Source organism: Orcinus orca, chromosome 20 (genome assembly GCF_937001465.1).
Source record: "Orcinus orca chromosome 20, mOrcOrc1.1, whole genome shotgun sequence".
NCBI lineage: Eukaryota > Metazoa > Chordata > Mammalia > Artiodactyla > Delphinidae > Orcinus > Orcinus orca.
The window spans coordinates 28,196,482-28,207,826 of NC_064578.1; the positions used below are offsets into that span (position 1 = coordinate 28,196,482).

Genomic DNA, 11,345 nt, shown 5'->3' on the forward strand with positions numbered 1-11,345 from the left:
CCTCCCCTTCTCTTTTTTAAGGTCATATTAGTGACTACAACTCTTGGGGCAGGAAAAGAGAAGAAAGCCACGGAGGAAAAAGGAGAGCCGGACAAAGCATTGGCTTTGACACCCGGATCTGCCACTTACTGTGTATATAAAATGGACCAAGTCACTTATGCCCTTCCTGTACCTCAGCTTCTTCATCTGTAGAATAGGTCCAATAATCCTCACCCACTGGGTTATTGTGGGGGTTAGATGAGATAATGAACTGTGCCTGGCACATAGTCAGCCCTCAATAGGTGTTGCTGTTACGATACAATAGAGCGAGTCTCCATTGCAGTGGCAAGGGGAGAGAGGGTGATAGAGGTTGTGGTTCAAAATTAGATGGTAGAATTACCTTCTCCACACTTGTACAGTGATCTTTCACATTCTTAAGTGAAACATTTCACATTCTTACCTGACTTTCTTCATTGAAAACAGAAAATTTGAAAAAGGCATTTCTCCTCTTTAAAAGAGGATTTCCCGAGCTGAAAAATCAGAGTCCTTTGAAGCAGAGTCTTTTCTACATGTTTACAGACCATTAAATATCCAACAGAGGGGAAAAACAAAACAAAACAAAATCAAAGATCAAGTCACTGCCAATAAGGAAGAAATCAGAAAAGGAGATAAAGTAAATCTGTCATTAGAATGATTTTTTAAGAAAGTTATTGACATGTCAAGTGATTGCATTTCCCTTTTACCCAGTGGGGGCCTAGATCTGATTCCAGACATCCTGCCACTCAGCCTGGGTCCCAGGCCCAGAACCTGCCAACTGGAGCCCCCAGCAAGGCAGGTCTCCTTACAGGGAACTTGGAGCCAGTGTCCGCATGGGCCAGTGCATAGATGTTAAGGTACAGGCAGTCTTCCGACACGCTGAGTTTGGGATAATGCACCTTGAGAATGTGTTGATCTGAGAACAGCCACTCTGAGTTCTGGAGGCACCTTGAAAAAGGGAAGGAGAAACCCCCAGAGTTGCTGTCAGCAAACTTCCCTGGGAGGGACCAGTTCTTGTGACACACATCAGATTTACCTTTTACCATCAATGACCAGCTTAGAGCCTGACAGAGCAAGTCTTTAATAAATGTTAAGTTTAAAATTATGAATGTGCTTTTCTATCTAATTTGATAGTTAAAGGGGAGTTTTACTCAAATGTGGCCTGGAATAATCCAAACCCAGAAGAAATATTCAAAGTGATATTGGTTGAAAAACTGATGAAAAACATCAACCCACATATCTAAGAATCCCAACATATCCAAAACAGTATAAACACATGCACAAAAATTACACCTTAGCACATCACAATCGATTGCTAAAAACCAAAGCTTAAAAAAATCTTGCCAGCAGCCAAAGAATAAAATACATATTGGATTCCAGATGAAAACAATAAGAATGATGGCTAGTTTCATTAGAAAGAATGGAAGGCAAAAGATAACAAAATGATGAAAAAAAGAGCATTGTCACTGTAAAATTCTTTACATAGGGAAAATATCCTTCAAGAATGAAAAAGAAATAAGTACATATTCAGGAGAGAATATGCTACTGGCAGACCCACACTGCAAGAAGGACTGAAGGATGTTCTTCAGGAGTTATGGAGTGACATCAGAGAAAACGGACTAGGGAATTCCAAGGGCCCATCCCTTAACAAAAAACATATATAGCAAATTCTACGTAACACAGCAGAATGCACATTTTTCTCAAGTGCCCATGGCACATTCTCCAAGGTATACCATTTGTTAGGCCACAAAACAAGTCTCAATAAAATAAAAAGGTTTGAAGTCATACAAAGTATCTTCTCCTACCACAATGAAATGAACGTAGAAATCAATAACAAAAGGAAATTCAGAAAATTCACAAATATGTGAAATCTAAACAAGATACTCTTAAACAACCAATAGGTCAAAGAAGAAATCACAAGGGAATTAAAAAATACTTTGAGATGAATGAAACCAAAGTACAACATATCACAACTTATGGGGTGCAGTGAAAGCAGTTTTCAGAGGGAAATTTATAGCTATAAATGCCTACATCGAAAAAGAAGAAAGATCCAAAATAGATCATTTAATATTCCACTTTAAGGGACTAGAAAAAGAAGAGCAAACTAAATCTAAAGCAAGCAGAAGGAAGAAAGTAACAAATATCAGGGTGGAGATAAACAAAATAGAGAATAGAAAAGCAATAAAGAGAATCAATGAAACCAAAAGCTAGTTGTTTGAAAAGACCAAGCAAATTGAAAACTAATAAACAAAACAAAACAAGAAAAACCTTTTCCTAGATTAATCAAGACAAAAAGAGAAAAGACTCAAAATACTAAAATTGGTAATGAAAGTGGAAACATTACTACCAACCTTACAGTATATTATTCAGGCTGAAAGAAAATGATAAATCAAATATAATGCAAATGTATTATGGAGTTCTAAGATGTACAAAAGTAAAAGATGTGACAAAATAGCACAAATGGGGGAGGTAAAGATAATTATGTTATATTAAGTTTCTTATACAGTGTAGTTAAAAAACTCAATAGCAGAGACCAAATAAATAAATAAATAAATAAGAATCATAGAAAATACTCAATTAATCTAAAAGAAAATAGGAAAGGGGAAACCACAAAAACAGCAAAAGAACTGATGGGAAAAAAATATATAGAAACCCAATAGTCAGATGATAGACTTCAGCCTACCCATATTAGTAAACATGCTTAATGAAAAGAGACTAAGCACTGCAATTTAAGACTGATTTTCAGTACATTCAGTACAGTAGATTTCAAGATGAGAATATCACCAGAGATAAAGAATATCATTTTTTTAGTGGATGAAAAAAAAAATACAGTGATCAGAAAGATATAAAAATCCTAATTGTGTATGTACCTAACAACAGAGTCTCAAGATACATAAAGAAAAAATTGAACTAAAGGAAGAAATGGAAAAATGTTACAATCATAATTAGAAGTTTTAACACAGCTCTATCTATATAATTAATAAAATAATCAGAAAAAATCAGTAAAGATATAGATTTGAACAACAGTATTAAGCAATTTGACCTAATTGACATATATTAGATGGACAACCACAGATTATTATTTTCAGGTGCACATGGAACATTTACCAACATAGACCACATGCTGGGCCCAAAAGCAAGTCTTAATAAATTGCAAAGTGTTAAAATAATACAGAATACATTCCCTGACCATAATGCAGAAATCAATAACAAAAATATAATTAGAAAATTCCCAAACACTTGGAAATCAAGGAATACACTTCCAAATTACCCATGGGTCAAAAGAAAAAATCACAAGGACCAATTAGACAATGGAGCTCAGGGGTTGGTGGGTTTTAGATAACATAAGTGTATTGACATCATCTATAGGAGCATGCTTACTTGAGTGAGACTGTTGTTGATTGGTTGGCACTCAGAAGTGTGTTTATTAAAGTAAGTTTGCCCCTGATGGGCTGATTTTCAGAAGCTAGGAGCTAACAACAATTTGTTGATTTGCAAAAGCACGTTCCCTGAAGCAAGTTGTCATTGATCAATTGAACAAGTTTAAAACCAGTTCTGGTGGTGACTTGTTACCATAGCTACACAAAAATCAGTCTGTTAGTAAGTCTGTTAGAACATGTTCATTTTCAATATGAAAAATCAATCTTTTTCTACTAATGAAAATCAGAAAATGAAAACTTAAAACGCTAATTATAATAGCATCAAAAAAATCAAATACTCAAGAATATATTTAATGGAAGATTTGAAAGACATCTGACTTAAAACTACAAAACATTGCTAAGAGGAATTAAAGATTTAAAGAAATGGAGAGGTAAATCATATTCATGAATTCAAGGATTCAATATTATTAAGATGTCATTTCTCCCCAAACTGATCTATAGAGTGAATTCAATCTAAGTGAAAACTCCAGCAGTCTTTTTTTTTTTTTTTTGGTGTAAATTGAAAAGCTAATTCTAAAACTTATATGTAAAACCAAAGGACCTTTAAAAATGTTGGAGGACTTACACTACTAGAAATCAAGACTTACTATAAAGTTAACTTGGTCCCTACCTCATCACACACAAAAATTAATTTAGGACAGATCAAAACATAAATGTGAAAACTAAACTATAAAGCTTCTAGAAGAAAATGTAGGAGAATAGTCTTATGGTCTTAGAATAGGCAAAACGTTCCTGAGAGAGGATACAAAAAGGTACACATCAGAAAAGAAAAAAGTGGACAAATTGGACTTCATCAAAATTTAAAACTTCTGCTCATCAAGAGATACCATTAAGAAAGTGAGAAGACAACCCACAGACTGGAAGAAAATATTCACAATATATATATCTGACAAAGAAATAATATCTGGAATGTATAAAAATTCCCACACCTCAATGAGAAAAAGAAAGATTACCTAATTAAAAATAGACAAAAGACTTGAACAGTCTTCTTCTTTCATTTCATGAAAGAATCTATCCAGATAGTTAATAAGCACATGAAAGGGCACTCAATATCATTAGCCATCAGAGTAATGTGATTAAAACCACAGTATCATTACTTACCACCAAAAAGGTTAAAAATAAAAAATCCAACTATACAAAGTATTGGCAAGAATGCCAAGTATACATTGCTGGGAGGAGTTAAAATGGTAAAAACCATTTTGTAAAACTGCATGGCAGTTTCTAATAAAGTTAAATGATTGTACTCATAGTTGTTGGACCAATGGCTTCAACAGGGAAGGGAGCAGGGAGCTTGCAGCCCCTAGTCTGATTTTCCCCTAGCCTTGAGAGTGGGTACTTTCCGTCCTATGCTCCCACTTTGAGCTTCAAACCATGACATCTAACCCCAGGAAGTTGCAGGGCCATGTCAAGGGAGAATAAGTGTTTCAGCCCCTATCAGAAGGAGGGGGTAAGGATCAGGAAGGAGCCCTTGGTAGATTTTGTCCATACCTACCTATATCCACAACTTTGGCATTAAGTCTTCTTCTACAGTGACTCGGAACTTGGCAATGTGATTTGCTTTGGGCAACGAAACAACAGCAAATATAACACAAGCAGAGATTTGAAAAGTGTTTATATATTGGGATTTTCCTTTTCTTGCTGCCCTTTGAGACCCTGCCATCCCCATGTGTGAAACAGTCAGGCTAGCCTGCTGGACAATAAGCCTCACAGGCCCAGAGTCCCCATTGCGCCAACTGACAGCCACCCAACCCACACAGTCAGAGTCTCCTAGATGACTGGCAGTTGACCACAGATGCATGAGTTAAGTCTAGCTAAAACCAGCAGAACTGCCTCAGTAAGCCCAGCCCAAATTGCTGACCCACAGAAACACGAGCTGAAAAAATGGTTATTTTTTTAAGCCACTATGTTCTGGGATGGTTTGTCACACAAAAATATATAACTGAGACATAAGTTTTTATGTAGAAGTTGGAGGCTACCATAACCAAAACCTAAAATTCATGAGACAGAATGTTGTGTCATTAGCATGCTCTTATTGCGTATGATAAGATAAAGGAAGTATGTGGCAAGGCAGAAAAAGAATCGATTCCTGCCAAGCATTTCAGTTCCAGACTATTGTTTCCAGAAGGCCAGGCCTCAGAGGGAGCAGAGAAGAGTGGAGAAGAGTGGAGAGGAGAAATCTATGAGTCCTAAACAGAGGGGGTCTGCATCGTGCTTCCCAGCTGGAGGCAGTGACCTGGGCCCCAAGGTGGAATGGTAATGTGCACCCAGGCACAAGACCCCACAAACCGAATCCCATGCCCCAAATATAACCCACAGAGGGCATGGATCTTCTGGGCCTGTAGGGCCACTGGATGATGGATGTTGAACCCTATGTGAACCAATGATTGAGAAGTAGATGGCCCTGCAAGTCTCTTACCGCAACCCATTCCCTGGCCCTGAATTCCAGGGATTATCACCCAATCTCCAGAACTGGGTAGGGGGTTAGGGAACCGAGAAACAGTTCAGGCTAAATTCTCTCACCATTTGTGTAGAGTGAGGTCTCTGCATGCTAACTTAGCATTATAAACAATAAAGAACATTATATTTTTGTACTAAGTGTGAGGTAGTTACATAGCAACATTCTCTTTTACTCTCAATGACTGCTGTGGAAGTCAAACTTTAGAAGTTCAGCTTCTTGCCACTGGAGGAAATTAATTATTCAAATTATTTATCAGTGATCATATTAATATTATACAACCATTATGTAATATTTACTGGTTTTGTTATTATCATGGCTTTCACTGTGTAAAGTGTTTTACATACATTGCTTTATTTAATATTCCTACAATTATATGAAATGGGTATTATTACTTCCATTTTATACAGGAGAGAATTAAGGCTTAGGGGAGCTAAGTATTTAGTTCCCTGACTTCTAAGCCTGGGTTTCACCCCCTATCTTACATTGCAATTTGGTTTTGGAGGCAATGACTATGGCTGCACAGATTCCAAGAGAATTACAACTAGAAGGGATCTAGAGATGACCAAAGCCAACCTTCTCAACAGAGCAATGGGGCCACACAGGATTATAGGGGGTAGGCTGAGACCAGAACCCAGGTTCCTGACTGCTGACCACTGTTCTCCATGCAGATCCAGGGTGCCAATCTTACAATATGCAAGCACTGTGGACCAAAAGGGTGGCATGCATTGTCTCATTTAATACTCATGACAACCCTGGGAGATAGGGTTTATCTTCATTTTAAATCTGACAAAACTGTGGTTTCAAAAAGTTATTATCTTGCCCAAGGTCCTGGATGCTGAATGGCAGAGCCAGCATTTGAAAGTAAAACTCTATTAGAAAGCTTGTGTTTCAATTCCTAATCTGCCTGCCCAGGGTGGGTGGTACCCATCCCAAGGGATGGATTCACAGAGGTGGGTTTTCTGTGGGTTGGGGTCACGGGAGCATTCCCACATCCCTGTGTAAGGCCCGGCCTGCTCACTCATGTGCAAAGAGCTCTCATTCTGCTCTTCTCCAGCTTGTGTCTCCAGGGGACTGCTAAGTGTTCTGCTTGTCTGAAGCCCATGCCGAGAGCATCTACCTGCCACAGACTACTCCCTGCTGTCCTCTGTGGGAAACAAAGCACTTTGCTTGGAAGCAGGGGAGGGGAGAACCAGCAGGAAGTGGGACACGGAGGAAGTGATCTCTTCTTTATTCTGACCAAAGGCCAAGACACCTCCAAGGCTGGGGGGGGGGGGGCAGGAGTTTTCAGGGAAGTGGAAGAAATGGTCCTGGGACCCTTTAGGTGACTCAGGGTCTTAGAGGGGGTCCAAGATGAAGGTTTGCTTTGTCTTTCTTAGGAGATGTCCATCAACACTCAAACTGAAGGGATGTGTCCTATGGAAGCCAGCTGTGATGATTAATTTTACGTGTCAGCTTGCCTGGGGTAAGGGATACCCGGATAAGCTGGTAAGACATTATTTCTGGGTGTGTCTGTGAGGGTGTTTCTGGAAGAGATTAGCATATGCATCGGTAGACTAAGTAGAGATGATCACCCTCACCAGTGTGGGTGGGCATCTTAGAAGTGGAGAAAGGTCAAATTTACTTTTTGTATGAGCTAAGACATCCATTTTCTCTTGCCCTCAGACATCTGAGCTTCTGGCCTTTGGACTAGAACTGGGACTTATGCCATCAGCTCCCCTGGTTCTCAGACCTTCAGACCCAGACTGAATTACACCACCAGCAGACAGCAGATCGTGGGACTTCTTGTCCTCCATAACCATGTGAACCAATTCTTACAATTACTCTCCTCTTATATATCTCTCTATATCTATCCTATTGTTTCTGTTTCTTTGGAGAACTGTGACTAATACATCTGCCTTAAACTGAAGAGGGACCAGGCAGGTCTTGGATGTAGCGATGCGCTCCCAGAATCCTCTCATTTCCCTGATGGAAGGATCCTAACAGAGCATTTCCTCTGAGCCTCTCAATGTACAACAGGGGAATCAAGACCCAGCATGGGGTAGTTACCTCTGTGTTTCCTTTTGGTTTAAGAGGTACTTACAGATGATAATGTGTCTTTACCATTAGGCTTTAGAAAGTTAATTTACTGTGCATAGCAGCATTATTTGTAAAAGTAAAAAGCTGAAATCAACTCAAAATTCTGACATGAGTAGAATAAATAAATGTATTAGTAGGATAAATAAATGTGGTCTAGCCATACAATGGAATACCATACAGCAATAAAAAAGAGTGAACTGCTACTATATGCCACGAAATAAATCTCTCCCAATGTCAAACTTAAAAAGTCAGACACAAAAGATTACACACTGCAGTAGTCCCATGATGTAAAGTTCAAATACAGTCAAGCTAATCAATCTATGGTGGCAGAAGTCAGAATAGTGGTTGCCTTGGTGAGATGGGCAATGACTGCAAGGCTTTGGGGTGCTAGGGATGCTCTATATTTTGATCTGTGTGATGTGGTTGCATGAGCAAAAATTTGTCAAAGTTTGATTTGTATACTTAGGATTTGTGCACTTTTCCACATACATGTTATAGGTTATACGTCAATAAAAATGTAAAAGCAAATAGTGGATATTTCCTGAGTGCATGCATGTAAAATCATGTGTAGATACACCCAGGAACTCTGAAAGGTGGGCCACAAGATGTTGAAAGTGGGTAGACCTTCAAAACAGGAATTGGAGTCGTTTTTATTCATACTTTTCTGTATTGTTTGAAACTTTATTTGTAATGAGCAGGTAGTATTTTTATAATCAGAAAAAAATGGTTATTTTTATTTGGGGAAAGACATAATTGAAGCAAAATAATGGCAAATAACACTTGAGAATAAAGGAAGAAGCCTCCAAATAAAGTATAACGGCTCATGGTAAACACTCAAAAAAAAAAAAAATCAGTGGAATGAATGTATAACCCCAGGAGGTTGTTTCAATAGACCAGCAAATTGAAATTCAGTGAGAAGTTCTCTGAAGCCTCATCTCTAATTATGGAGGAAAGGTTTTACCCTCATAATGAGATATGTCCTTGGGGGGTACCCAGGGCCCAGGAGCCCCTGCCCCAGTCTAGCCAGGTCTCCACCACCATGGGAGAGGCTGGGGGCTTCCTGGGAAGAGCGTCTGAGCAAGGAGACTGGGGGCGGGGTGCCAACATTGAAATCGTCACACTCATAACCACGTTCCAAGAGAACACTGTGCACCTGGCACTGTGTAGGTACTTAAGTAGGTAATCTAATTTCCTCTTCTCAGCCATCCTATAAGGACATCTTAATGGCTGCATTTTGTAAATGAGGAAGTAGAGGTTTGACCAAGGTCCCATAACCGGTGTGACAGAACCAGATGAAGGCTGAGACGGAGGTTCTGTGGTGAGGGCCTTGGAGGCACCTCATATGACTCAGTGTGGATCCAAATACACCAGATTTACTTGCTGCCAAGCCCCAAGGCTGGTCAAGCACAGAACAGGCTTGGCCTGCCTTTCTGAAGATCCTCATACTCAAGTACCCACCCTAGGTCCAGACGCCAGCATCTCAAAGAGCCTGAGCACCTGAGCCTGTTGTAGGGAAAAGACAGCTCAGTTAGGCGGAACAGAATAGACAGGTCCTTTTCAGAACAGATACAGGAGTTGAGAGTATGTTCTTTCGTTGGCATTATGATGGAAGGTTTCCTGGAGAAGGTGTCCAAATGAGGATGCCTAGAAAAAGCAGCTTGTACTGCTACACATCCTTATGAAATGGGAGCTGGGAGCACTGAGAAAGTTGCTGACTAGCCCCCTCCTCTGCCTTTCCAATTAAAAATCTGACTTGGAAAGAGGACCCTGGACTCACATAGTGGTTTTGAGCTAAGAGACAATCAGGACTCTGAGTCTGTAAGTTTTTAAACTGTGTCTCCTGAAACACTGGTGTGTCAGAAGAGCCTCTGGGGCCACAGAGAATGTATCTATGTCACACTCCCTCCCATTCCCCTTCAACAGAGACTCTCACTTTTTAATTGTTTTATTAGATTAAAGCAGTGGGTCTCAACCAGGGGCAATTCTGCCCCTCTCCCCAGGGGACATGTGAAAATATCTGAAGAGGTTTTTGGTGGTCACAACTTGAGGAGTGCTACTGGCATCCAGTGAGTAGAGGCCAGGGATGCTGCTATCCAACCTGCAAGACAGCCTCACACAATTATCCTCCCCCAAGGTCAATAGTGTGGAGGCTGAGAAAGCCTGAACCAAACCACATGATATAGCCTATAGCGATTTCACATGATTCATATTGGGTTTCTATAGATTTAAATTTAAGAGAGAATTCCAAAGTATTCTTAAGTATTGCAAATCATTAATCAAATCCAAACTCCTGATTGCACAGATGGCAAGAATGTGGCCCAGAGAGGATAAGGGGATTTTCCAAGGTCACACTGCAAGTAAGCATGGATCCAGACCTGAAACACAGACCCCCTGCGTCCCTATAACCTTTCCTGTCAACACAGAAGCCTCCAACCAGACTCATTTCTCCAACCACAGGAAATGGCTTCTTTCCTATTTACTGCTCTAATGCCCTGCTCCAGGAGAATGTTTTAGAGAGAGCTGCTTCCCACCGAAAACTTGGAATGACATTCATCCAGAACTCAAAAGAAAATCTGTTTGCTTAAAAAGAAAGAAAAGGGGGAAAAAAATAACCTTATTACCAACCTAAATGTCCATTGACAGATGAATGGATAAAGAAGATGTGGCACATATATACAGTGGAATACTACTCAGCCATAAAAAGAAACGATATTGAGTTATTTGTAGTGAGGTGTATGGACCTAGAGTCTGTCATACAGAGTGAAGTAGGTCAGAAAGAGAAAAACAAATACTGTATGCTAATGCATACATATGGAATCTAAAAAAAAAAAAAAATGGTACTGATGCACCTAGGTGCAGGGCAGGAATAAAGATGCAGACATAGAGAATGGACTTGAGGACACAGGGTGGGAGGGGGAAGCTGGGGAGAAGTGAGAATAGTATCAACATATATACACTACCGAATGTAAAATAGCTAGTGGGAAGCAGCAGCATAGCACAGGGAGATCAGCTCGGTGCTTTGTGACCACCTAGAGGGGTGGGATAGGGAGGGTGGGAGGGAGGTGCAAGAGGGAGGGGATATGGGGACACATGTATGCACATGGCTGATTCGCTTTGGTGCACAACAGAAACTAACACAGTATTGTGAAGCAATTATACTCCAATAAAGATCTATTTAAAAAATAATAAAAAGAGCCTTATTCCCAAACAGCCATGCAAAGTAAGGCCAGCTGCAGGGAATTAAGTGAGATTAATACTCACTCACATTGATCAAGAGAGAAAAGGCAGATACGAAGCACATTGGGAGGGACAAGGCTTTGCTCTCAAGGAATAAGAACGTTGCCTCAGATGGACAA

At 39.9% G+C, this 11,345-nt stretch overlaps 1 protein-coding gene across 1 annotated transcript in view; it reads right to left on the bottom strand.

Annotated features, from left to right (window-relative positions):
* CES5A (carboxylesterase 5A) overlaps nucleotides 1-5,180 on the bottom strand; it is a 58,361-nt gene extending 53,181 nt beyond the window's left edge. The window contains exons 1-2 of the mRNA XM_049703640.1: nucleotides 5,164-5,180; nucleotides 825-963 (exon numbers count right to left, since the gene is read on the bottom strand). Coding sequence (XP_049559597.1) covers nucleotides 825-963; nucleotides 5,164-5,180 — 156 coding nt within the window. The remainder of the gene's footprint in view (nucleotides 1-824; nucleotides 964-5,163) is intronic.
* Between the last annotated feature and the right edge of the window lie 6,165 nt (nucleotides 5,181-11,345).